The sequence below is a fragment of the Bacillus rossius genome, chromosome 3, assembly GCF_032445375.1.
Source record: "Bacillus rossius redtenbacheri isolate Brsri chromosome 3, Brsri_v3, whole genome shotgun sequence".
NCBI lineage: Eukaryota > Metazoa > Arthropoda > Insecta > Phasmatodea > Bacillidae > Bacillus > Bacillus rossius.
The window spans coordinates 121,832,585-121,845,749 of record NC_086332.1 but is presented as its reverse complement, the minus strand read 5'-3'; the positions used below and the strand labels follow the sequence as shown (position 1 = coordinate 121,845,749).

The 13,165-nt window shown below is 34.8% G+C and overlaps 1 protein-coding gene across 2 annotated transcripts in view; it reads right to left on the bottom strand.

Moving 5' to 3' along the window:
* Window positions 1-13,165, bottom strand: part of LOC134531211 (dynein axonemal heavy chain 2) — an 864,487-nt gene that overhangs the window by 441,692 nt on the left and 409,630 nt on the right. For both annotated transcript variants that reach the window (XM_063366870.1, XM_063366871.1), the window contains 2 exons: window positions 12,637-12,828; window positions 4,476-4,618 (listed from right to left, as the gene is read on the bottom strand). In XM_063366870.1, the coding sequence (XP_063222940.1) occupies window positions 4,476-4,618; window positions 12,637-12,828 (335 nt within the window). The remainder of the gene's footprint in view (window positions 1-4,475; window positions 4,619-12,636; window positions 12,829-13,165) is intronic.

Sequence of the window (13,165 nt, the reverse complement as noted above, 5' to 3'; positions counted from 1 at the left end):
ATAGTTAGGTTTAATTTCAGCTTGCACAGTTTCTATGTCAACTACACAAAATGGGAAAGCTAAATAGTTATGACCAGGATTTAAGTTGAAGATAATATTATGTTTACTGAACAGCATGGAAACCAGGTAGTAGGCAGAACTTTTATAAATGAAAAGTTAATGTTGGATTGGTATAAGCAACAATATGAGCATGATGGAAATGATGAAAATCTGATGACTAGCTATGTTGTTATTTAAAGTTAAATAGTGTGCTAGTTTATTACAAGCTTTGTTTATTAACATTATATTTCAAAGTGACTATATAAGTTTTATTTATATGTTCATTGACTTATAAGTTGCCACCTATTTTTAAAACTAAATTTTAGAGGAAATTTGTAAATTTATGTCATAAAACACAGTACAACCTTAATCATGGCAAGTATAGACAAACTGATCAGGAACAAACTAAAGTTTTACTACCTAATCATGTATTTACGTAATGTCTATTCAAACACTTTCCTGTATTTTGAAAGACTTTTTTTTATCACTTTAAAAAAGTAACTTATCACAGCAGATCAATGCCATGCTGTTTAGCTGGAGGGTTACCAGAGATGGGTCTAGTTCCGAAAATTAAATTTGAGTTGAGCAAAGCCTGTCACACTTATGCCGGCTTGCAGACACAGGTAACGAAACCTTAAGCAAACACTTTACGGGCAATCAAACTAACAAATACTTTCCTTTGCCTCAAGTCATGACAGTGCAAGTCTGCCTTAGTTAAACCACTTTTTTTTTAAAAAAAAAAACCATGGTTGTTCCCTATTTTATAATAAATAGGATTTAGCTACATTTCAGTAGAAAATTAATTCATTATAAAACTTTGCATTGTTACAACCAACTCTTCATTCCACAACCCCTTCACGGTTCCTCAGAAAAGGGTCATAGCTATGAATGTGATATTAGGTTTTGGACTGATTTTGATCAAACTCCAAACCCGAAATAAAAAAAAATTACATTTTTAACTGGAAGTCTATGATCAAACTGCTCTTACCGGAGAAAAATATTTAATTATTAGAATATAAATTTATTTGAATAGACAGATGTCTTGCGAGAAAACTTACACCCTCACACATGCCTGCACAATCTCAGTTTGTCTTAAAACTAAGCCTAAACGCAAAAATATTTAAGGAGGCCGTAAAAATCCATTTTCATTTGCTTCATGCAGTAAAACTCAGATCTGTTACTGAAGTATTAACATATTGCATGTTTGGTCCATCACTCAGTCATCGCAGCATTATTTCCCCTAGACACAGTGGATAAGGGGGACGTAGGAAGTGAATACAAGGCCTTGGCCTATGAGGTGACGGCAGCCAGCGCCTATCTCTGATGCAATGGCTCCTTACACGACCATTCAATTGATACCACTTGTCTGGCAGCCAGTGACCATAGAAAAAACATCAGCATTTGTGACTGCAAAGCTGGGAATCCAAATGACTTCAAATCCCATGGTACATTATTTTTTGTTTGTTCTCTTACGTGCTGAGTATGTGATCTTTGCCTACAACACTTGTGATCAGCCATTCTGCACCGCTATGAGAAGAAGGTAACTTTTTTATCAAGATACAATTCCGTGAAAGTTAAAAAGTCAGTAAGTAGTCATTGCAATTTTCATCAGTAACCATTAATGTTTTAAAAAAAAAGGAGGGGGGGGGGGGGTGTCTGTAAAGTCGGTTTACGGACGATAATTTTATGTGATAATGTCATAAAAAAACATTGATGAAAAATTGCATACTTTTTAATTTTCAAATATTATTTACAGTTTTTGCAAATTTAATTTAAATAATTTGTTTAAATATGATCACGAACAATTAGTTAAAAAGCCCGTCTTAAACTGTTTGATATTATAGAAGATTTTATCGCACGGTGGTTGGCCGGTTCTTGCACGCTCGGCTCAGGCGGAACGTGAGAATTTTTCGTGCGTGCAGCCAGCGTTCATCAATTTATAAGATGTTATCACATAAAAAAAATTTGACTGTTAAAAATGAGTGGTTTACTTATACATGTCAACATTTAACTAATAAAGGTTCAAACAGAACCATAAATTTAATCTTTTTATCTAGTAAAATATAAATTAATTCATGAAAAATATAAACTTTAAAATTTGTGCTGTCCAAAAATACAAGACACAAGCTGGCTCCCTCTGCTTTGCACTCACAGACCACGTGCGCGTCAACGTCTCTCTGAGAGCCTTTTCTCTTTCTCGGCAGTGTTTATTGTGTGTGCTTACGATTCCTAACAATCATTTCCAAATACCAGCAGCCAGCATACAGTTAACGAGATATGGGAATAGTATTATGAATCTTTTCTTACATCTAAAAATTACATTGCTTCATTTGACACTCAAGGTAAGAGATAAAAGAACTTTCACAAACAAAAACCTCAGGTTGCAAAATATAGAGTTGAGCAATGCCTTTAACACAGTAATAAGGATGTATTGGAGGAGTGGTCAGCCATGCAAATGCCACTACTTCTGGGCAGCTGTTGGGCAAATTTCTCCCTCAAAGTGGAATGGGAGTGTAAATGAGCGAGTTTCGAGCACAGTGTCCATAATAAACTAAACAAAGTTACTTTTTAGCCTATTTCCTTCAAATAGCCAAAAGTTTCAAGGTTCCTGAAAAAGCAGGACACTACTTCAAGAAGATCATAATTTCCTGAATACGTAGAATCAAGAGTTGATTGTATTATGCATAAATGAACATTGCATTCATATTTTTTTAACAATACGGTAAAAAATTAATTAAAAATTATTTATAACAAACAAGAAATAATTAAATATATTTGGGAAAAAATAAAAAAAAGTATACTATTGCTCTTGTAAAACCAAAATATATGTATTCACTCTAGCTGTATATTTTTATACTTGGTATGTTACCACCAACATTTTCTTAACCACACAGGATACAGTGAAATTCCGTTACAACGTACTTCAGAATAACGTATCTTTCAGATCAACGTATGATTTTAAATTCCCGCTCAAAACACCAATGTAAACAATGTAAAAATATTTCACTTTAACGTTAAAAACGTATCCTACCTTTCAATATAACGACCATTCTTTTCCAGTTATCAGGAAAATTTTACATAATTGTTTTTTGCGCAGGAGTTCTTTAATATAAATGTACATTATCATTAATTTTTATCACTTTCAAGAATCGTTAACAACTATAAAACGTAAACAAACAATGTCTTAACGATTCATAGAATCATAGTACAGTATAACGTGCCATTCTTCCTCATCCATAGATCACACACTTTAGTGCACGAGACGATCTAAACAATTGATTGCTGTCTCACCCCTCTTCAAGACTTGTTTTTAGCTGCGCCAGCTTTTGGTTATTTGTAGAGCACGTTTTAAAAGTTTTTACTAACGCAGATACAAACGTTTAATAAAAATTATATTTTAACTTATATACGTAATAGAAATCCAATGTTAATTTATGCAGGTTAAGTTTGGAACTGTTTTGTGTCACAACATGGCCGACACGCTGTAATTGTATTGCCATGAATATAGGAATGTCGCCTGCACAGCCATGCTCGCAACGCGCGCTACTAGTGCAGCGCTATGGTTATCTATGGATGCAAGGTTTGTTTACGTTTGACGTGGCGCGAGGCAAACAATATTGTTGATTGAATATTTTAAATCAGGATGGATGGCCAAAAAGATAAAAAGAAACGCAAGCATTTCACATTGAAGGAGAAATGCAGATGTGGCACGGTCATTTGGTTTGGTGCTTACTACACTGTCAACAATAATAAAAGGTCGCTAAAAAATTATTAAAATGTATGAACAGTCAGCTTTATCTGCTGGTCGCAAGAGACATCACCTAGGAGATAACAAGGGAATTCTGTCCCAATAAATGTACATATCTGCAAAATTGTTTAACCCATTTGTCATTTTGTGTTCGACAGATATAAATTTTGTACATGTAGGCCTAGAATTTAGGGTACTGTTTTAAGTTAAACAATTTTTTTTTTAATTCTTGTTGTTTTACAAATATTTGCTTCCAAGCTAATGTAACATTTGTTCCTTTACTACTTTATTTTTAAAAATTCAAAAATACTACGTATTAAAGGTAAATATATAGACTTTCAGAATAAAGTAAGTTACTTTCATTACTAAGTATAAAAGTTGGGGCTTTATTGATGTACTTTATAACGAGATTCTACTGTACATCTATTTAATCGGACATTGAGACCATGTTACAGAGATTGTAATATATATAGCAACAGGAAGATCTCGCATTACCATGCATAAAGACACACACACACTGACAATTATAAACAATTACACACATACAATGTAACTATGTTTCTGTATTTAATAAAAAAATTTAAGTTATCAATAAAACATTTTAGTGAGTAAATCATAGTTCCCCTTGACCTGTCATTAAAAAATAATACAACTGAAACACAATTGCATTGCTACTACCAGTGCTCACCTTCTGGGCTAGTGCCTTACTATCACGAAAGCCTTCAGCAAAGAGAGTTACATCTGCAATCAATGCAGTGTCAGGAACTACCATAGAAATTGGCCGAAACATTGATTTGAGGTTGTCTGGGAGTTCTGTTCTTCCCGCATAACCTGTGCATAACATTTAGCATTGAACATGTCCTTTAAAAGTAAACAAACAAATTATCGACCTCCTTTAATACCAAAAAAAATATTCTCAGTATAAATTAAGGTTCCTACATATCAATGCATAAAACTAGTATATGGCAAAACATCGCCGAATCACCACATGCTGCTTTCACCACGCACCACTACCTGAGGGTCCCATTAGGAGTGATAGGTAGAGACCTGAAAATGTAGGTTTTATTTTTTTAAGAAATATGTGTTATTTTTCTTGGAAATAGGTGTTATTTTCATTGAAAATAGGTGTTATTTTTGTATGGTATTTACCTTTTTTTTCCGTTAAGGATGAAGAGTTGATACAATAAAAAACCATTACTACATTCGAAAAACTGTTGAATTCACAAAACTAAAAACAATGAGTATAAAACAAAACACACAGAGTACAGATGCAACCATTTCACCAGCTAAGTAAATATTATCATTGTTTTATCTACTTGCAAACACTCAAAATTAGCTATCAAATGAAAGCATGGTAAATGTTTCTATATTCTCTTCTTTTAAATTTTGTCTCCTGTCAGTAACCACCAAATTGTAGTGACTAAGAAGGCGTTCGCTGTCAACATTGTTGCTAGGCAGCCAAATGGCCTTAAGTGCTGCCTTTGTGAATACTTCATCTTCCACTCCCAAAGCCATCAGCAATTTTGCTACATCCGGTTCATTTTCATGTTTATCAGCATCCTGAACAGCTTCTTTAAGGAATTCGTAGCCTTTGTACCTAACTGAATTGTCCGCACCATTAAATGCAGGGATGTTGTCAAAAACATACAAAACACTTTTTGTTTCATTTAGCAAAATGTTTTTGGGACTAAACAGCTTGCTAATGGCTTTGAAGATGTGTGCACTTGGATCACTGTTCATCAGACTTTGAAGTTTGGTCATTGCAAGAGCTGATGAGTTTTGACATTTATGTTTCACTTGTGCTTTGTCGCTTGTCGTAAGAGATGATTCTGACATGAAAGTTTCAAAAGGGGATTCAAATACACCTTTTGATGTGCCCTCGAAGCCTTTCAGTAAATCACTAAAATACCCGTAAAGGGAATGTGCTGTCGGGTACTGCGAACCTTCAAGCTTTGTGAGAAGGCTTACAATATCAGCTGCGTGAGTTTTCGCAAATATGCACTGAGCAAGAACAATTGCCACATCTTTTTCTGAAACACCAGCTACATAGTGAATACCACTATTGTTGATAGCCTTCATTTCATCTAGCTTGAAGAAATTAACAATGTCAACCAAATATTCTGCCAAATAAAACACTGCTCTGAACCACGAGTTCCAGCATGTTGTTACTGGCATTGGAAACAAATTTGCAGCTTTAGTTGTATGTTCTGATAGATACTGCAAATAATGATGTTTCCTTTTCCGTGTATTAAGAAACGCAGTTTTCACCTTTACTACAGCCTCATTTACTTCTTTCAGTCCAATGGAAAAGCAATTGCCTACCAAAGCTAGTTTGTGGGCCCAGCATTGAACATGGGCAACGTGCTCTCCAAAAAGGACCTGCAACGATGTGACACATTTCGTCATGTAACGTGCTGAGTCTGACAATTGCTTGAATGTCCATGAAATTGACACTGTATTTATTAATACACTCAAGAATGGCCTGGGAACATGTTGTAGCATCTGCTTTCTCCAGAATGTTTACTGCAGCTACCTTTACCACTGGATCTGTTAAACTGTTTGACTGAATCTTAAAAAGCACCACAAACACACATCTCCCTTTGGAATCCGTAGTCTCATCACACAGAATATCAACACATTTATGCTGTGCTAATTGTTTTATTTCATCGAAGTGTGCTTGTGCTATCACAGGAACATATGTTTCCCTAAGAGATCTAACGCAAGGCAAGTCTCCAGCCCCTAAAACAAACATGTGAAGAAAATGCAATTAAAATTCCCTATTTTCTCAATCCTTTACAGAACTGCATGCCTAGTTGTCACAGATTTGAAATTAAACTTACCTTCAATAAACTCATTCATCCATTCTCTTAAATTAGGATCATCCAGCTTTTCCAAAGGAATGTTGGCTTTTGAGAAAGCCTCAGTAGTTTTAACTGCAAGATTGTCAACTGCCAATTTCCTCCTTTTTGCACTATGTAGGTTGGCAAGTACAGATGTTTGAATCATACTTTTATTTTCAGAAGAGTTTTGTTTTTTCGAAAGGTTGATGTGTTTTTGTTTTTTTTGTATGTTTTATCACGGCATCTTTCTTTTCATATGAAATTACACAGTTACAAAAACGGCACATAAGAGTTTGAGAATCAGAGGCATAAAGTCCTTCACTTTTGAACTCTGCTGCTCGTTGCTGTACATGCACCGTTGGTTTCGGCATCGTGGACGCAAAAATAACACACAATGAAAACCTAGTCCTGGTACATAATATTTTGAATCTTTATTTCTAGGTCATTTTAACAGACCATGAGCTTGTTTCTAGATAGTAGAACAATTGCTACCACTGCTGTTTATAAAGAAAAAAAAATTATTTCTGTAAGTACTATCATTTTACCGTATTTGCCAACGAGTGAAAAAAGTAAACAAAACGTTTGCCCACAGAGTAGATAACATCCGCCTACAGTACAACCGTACTAACGTCTGCATTCGTGCTCCAGTCCTTATGTAACAAAATACCTCAAATGGATTTATAAAAAATTTATAAAAAATATCAACTCCACAACCATCGCCACTCTGCAGTACGCATAATACAAAACTAAAACAAACACCAACCATCCAAGGAACCAAGAGCTAGTACAGCTAGTTGGTTTGGTGTCTGTGCAGAGTGCGCGCATGTTGTCTAACTTCGATAGCTGGATCGCATACACCGTGCGTACTCTGTCTCGTGTCAAAAGAACTACATTCAATAGCTCGGCACGCATGTTGCCACACAGTGTTTGTGGCAAATGGCAATAATTACGCTTACGTGATTTGGTTCTGCTTTACGACTTTTATTTTCATTGTAATTGATACTAAGAACGGGTTGCGTAATTATACGGTACTTTAAGTAATTGCCTAATTGGTTTAATATTAAGTAAATGGCAGTCAAAGTGTACTAATGAAATTGAAATAAAAAAAATAGAACACCAAACAAAATGCTAAAATTCACGTTTTTAGCACAAGATTGAAATTCACATTATTCAAAATAAAAGGCCGAATTTCGCCTTATTTTTCGCTTTATAGCAAATGCTATTTTTTCAGGTTTCTAGTGATAGGCCCTTAACACTAGACCCTCTGTGCCTTTGTAGAATATTTAATTACTATTTTTTTACAGAGTTATTAATTTTAGGCTAGGTTGCTGAGATATTTCAAGATATAGTAATAACTTTTGATGATACGTTACATATTACTCCTTTGTAATTACATTACAGTACAACCCGGTTATAACATTCCCGTTTTTAACATTTTCCCGCCTATAACACCATTTTTTCATGGTCCCGTCATTTCTCCATTTATCACAATGCTTTAATTTCCCGCCTGTAACAATATTAAAATTTCTACATTCCCGCCTTTAACGTTCAAATTTGCTTTGATAACTGCCACAATTTGCAGTATCCCTTCCTTCAAAGTCAAAATTTAGAGTGAAACCATAGCTAGAAAATACAGCACGCATATACAAACATCAGATGTTTACATTTGAGTATTTCACCATAGACGTGGTACACACGCACTCCACAACTTGCACCGGATCGACTATCAATATGGCATCCTGTTCGCTCTTATTGGCCTATGACTTGTTCCTTTATACTTACGATGCGCATTTTGTGCACTGATACATGGTCGGAAACAGTGCTACTATAGTCTATGGTGCTGGTTTTTGTTTCAAAGGTTTAACACCTTGAGATGGTTAACTGTTCTATGGATATATTCACGGTTTTTGTTTGTGGTTAACCTTTACCGTAATTATTTTTTTTTTTTTTACTTATTGTAGTCACGGTCATATTTAATTAAAATACGCCGTATTGAAATTTTATTCAGGTTTTTGTACGGTTATGATGGCCGATAAATATAAGCGAAAATATATTCTGTAGCTGAAAAAATTCAGTTTATTAACCAAGTGGACAGGAACCCCAACAAAACGTGTGTTGTGATTGCAAAAGAGTTGAATATTTCTGTTTCGACTCTGAACTGTATCGTACAAAACATTTTTTTTTCTTTAGCATATTAGGTATTATCTATAAATAAAATTAACCAATTTTCCACTCTATTGCTGTACTTAGTGTAATACTCCTGTATTTTGTGTTGTTTTACCTATACTTTTTAATTTAATCAATCCACGTGTAATTTTTACAAAGTGAAGATGATTTCCTGCTTATAACATTTTCCTGCTTATAACATTTTTTTATGTTGGTCCCTTGGAGAATGTTATAACAGGGTTGTACTGTATTTGATTTGGTCAACAAAATTGATCCAAAAAAATTTTAAGTTTTCTAATTTGTTATTTAGTTTAACATGTTTATTAATTACATTTCTATATTTTTACTATGCCTTATTTTAGGTTATATTTAATTTATTTACAGTATGTGTTGGAATAAGCATCCGGAACAATAATTGAACATTTTTCTTGCACCACAGTAAAATTAGGAAATCTCGCAGGTGCACAGGCAGTGGTGCAGTTGCGACATTGTTAACTGTAAAAACCAGCACAAATGCGCAAGATTACACAGCAATGAAGAAAAATGTTCACTGGAAGTTATTTATGTATCCAATCAGAATGAACTACACCCTTGTTCAAAGAATTTGTTCAAAATTTTAGCTCCAGAAATTTATGGAACCTTTGCTGTATTTACCAGCCTTTAGAGCTGACCTCAGAAAGGGTACTGTTGTGATTGATTGGTTGGGCTATGTGACAGCCTCACCCATTGTAAGGTGAGGTTCTCATGTTGTTTAACCAGTTGCTGCTCGATCATCATACCATCGAGTTGCATCATCGACTGCTCATATTATCATTTAAATAGAATTGCACAGCAAAAAATTTATTGCTTGCTGGTCTGAGCCAGACCACAGTTTTAACCTTTCTTTTTGGTAGTATTTTGTTTAAGTTTACTAGTAATTCGACCCAAGTATCAGCATTGGTCCAGGATGACTGTGATAGACCCTGAAACATGTATTCTCACATCCTTATCATACACGGTTTAGGATGTACCGTGTTTTCTCGCATAATTGTCACACATTTTATTCTAAAATCAAGTTTGAAAAGTATGGGTGCGACGATTATGCGAAAACAAAAATTTTGTTAGGTAAAGTTATTCATAAAAACAAAACCTGTTCATGGAAAGTAGGTTTATTTAAAAAAAAAAGGTGGAGTATAGAAGAGCACGGCAAACAATTTATATTAATAATTCATTAAACAAAAACCTTTCTTCAACTTTAAATAGAAAAACAAAATCTGTGACACGAACGCAAGCGACTTGAATCTGTGTCATGAACTAATGCGTAACTACCGCGAAAGAATGCGGGCTATCAAATGTAGTTAACTCGGCACTCGACAGAGAGCATGCGTTGCATGCAATCGACGAGATATCAATATTTGACTACGTACGCACGCTCTATACGCGAAGAAACATAACCAAACATGAATGATGCCAATTAGCGCTGGCTATATGTTTACAAGCGGTACACCGCAGCGACGCAGACATTCAGATAAAGAAAATATAGTTTAAAAAGTCTTTAAAAAAACATTTACACGTCAGACAACTTCATATTTCCGTTAATTAAATAAGTAAGTGGTAATGCCCGAATAAATATTAGATTTTTACTTTAAAATACATCATTTTATACGAAAAAGATATCTTCACCGGTACACCGCGGCAACGCAGACAATCAGATAAAGGAAATAACGTCTTTAAAAAAAGTCTTTAAAAGAAAATTTACACGTCAGACAACTTTGTATTTCCGTTAATTAAATAAGTAAGTGGTAATTTCCGAATGAATATTAGATTTATACTTTAAAATACATCGTTTTATACGGAAAAGATACCTACACAAAGCGCTCGGCATCTAATAGCGGGACCAAAAACATCATGCGACGTTTACACGAGAAGTTTTTCTATCCCAATTTTGACGGTCAAAAATATAGGTCGGACGATTATGCGAGTGCGACAAATATGCGATAAAAGAGGGTACCTGTGGACTTCTCAGTTTGGATCGAGCGACAAAGTTCGCTTTGTAACAACCCAGATTACAGCCTTCCCCATCCATCCAGCAATAATAATTTGTTATAATTTTTTTTTGTCATATTTCAGGTTAGGTTTTCCAATGATGTAAAGTTTTTTTCTTTTTCGAAGTTATTGTAAACGTAATTCTCCGGGTTTATTGTTTTTATTTTTTAAAATTCATAAATTTATATTTCAAATATTTTTTTGCTGGCTTCTTTGTGTGGGAAGGCGTGCTGACGTGATTCTCCGTCGTTTTTAACATGACCGAGGCTTTGTTTCACACGCTAGGCGAAGGAAAGGAACGCTGTAAGCTCAGTCATTGTCCGAGCACCGGGCCGAGCAGGCCGTGGTCGGGCGATGGCTCCGTGTTTCATATATTTTTTAAGTACATTTAATTTTTGTGTATTCTGTTGTTTCGAATATAGTGTGATTTTTACATAAATAAATACAACAGGTAATACATCGAACTTTGCCTATAACTTTCTTCTTTCTTCGTGACCTGTAACCTGTATGTTCCAATCATCACCTAATTTGAGCTAGCCGGAGGTGGTGTGTACTATTGTGACAATGTTCAAATGAAGAAAAAACACAAAATTAATTACAAGATTTTTATTTTTATTATTATTCAATCAACACCCTTACAAAAATTTTGTGGAATAAACTAACCTCAAAATAAGTATATATTTAAGAAGAGACATCTTGAATTGAAATTGGTAGGCTATGTTTATTCTGTGAAGGATAAAAAAAAAATGTTAATGCTATTGATTTAATTTTAAGTATTGATTGCAAAATGAATAACCTAAAAATTTAAACTATTATCTCTCCCGTCTGCAGCATTAAATTGTTATGAATTATTAAATTGTTTAGATATGCTGGTCCAAATTTACATGTAATAAGCTTTACTAGAGGTTTCTAGGTGTTTTTAAATTTTTGGATGTCTTTCTCTGTGCATTCTAGGGCAAAGTTACTACTCCATTCAAAAGTATGACGTCACTCAAGTGGCTAAAGGAAATGTTACGTATAAGTTTGCAAGTAACCCTCTGTAAAACCTCCCCATTACGAGCATCACAAACACCTCGACACTCCCCACTGCCTCTCTCGGTCAGTAAGCATGCACTCAACATTGTTTGGGAGTGTCACCCTACACACACTCATGACAGTGCTATTGACAAATAAGGCAGCACTCCTTTATTGCAGTTACTGGCCAGCAGCAAGACACTTGGAAACCCCTTCTCAGTTAAAGGGCTATAACTCAAACTATGACACGAGGGTAAGCTGTATACTTGTCGTGGTGACAAAACCGAATGAAAGTATTAAACTATTACATTACACTACTTGGCAATTTAGCAAACAAGGCCCTATGAAGAAACAAATTGTTTAGGAAACTGACAAAGCTAACTGAATCACATGGATCAGTCGGAACAAAGCTGAACTTCCCGGGGTGCAAAAAGTTGACTTGCTTGTGCTGGTAGTTGAAATGTAAATGTGATTACTATCAAAACTGCTATCTAAAAATATACATAATCTTTATGTAATTTCTAAGTATAATGTTTAATTTACAATAGTTTGGAGATTTTTCCACTTATATTGTAGTCAAAATAAAACTACTAAACATGGCAGCCATAAATATAACCCTTTCATTATTTAGCAATTATTTCACAATATAATTTTGTCTTCTGCAGATATCTCTAACTTTGTAATATTTATATATTTTAATAAATATAAGAAATATAATTTAGTGAGAGGTGTAGAACTGGCATGTCCTATAATGAATAATATATTTTGAAAGTAAAAATGTACTGATATCACTCGGAAGCTTACCTGGATTCATGGTGACGAAAATGCCACAGGTGTCGACCAAACTGATCTCCACACCTTCAAACACAAATTTTGTCTCCTTGGCGGCAAGTGCGGTCAAGATGGACGACACCTGCTGGGCTACCACCGACAGCACTTCTATGTTGATCCTGTTGAACTCGTCGAAGCAGCCCCACGCACCTGTCTGAGCCAGGCCTACCAAACACCCAAGGTTAAATGTGACATACAGCATCGTTATCACGACTTACCAGCATACTTCAGTCTTTTCAATACACTTTACTTCTTTTTACACTACTTTTCTCTGGCTGTAAGATTCAGAATAATTAATTTTAATAAAAAAATGGAGTTGCCTTTTTTTTGGAACATCTTCTAAATATTAGTTAATGTAGGGAGCAGTAACCCAAATTACAAAGAGACAATCACCAGGAAATTGGCAATAAGGACACAGTGCTCAACAAATAGAGTGGAAAACAAAAATTTTTCTCAGGCAAGAAGTTGCACCCAGATTTAGCCTTGAAAACTAGCCGTGAGC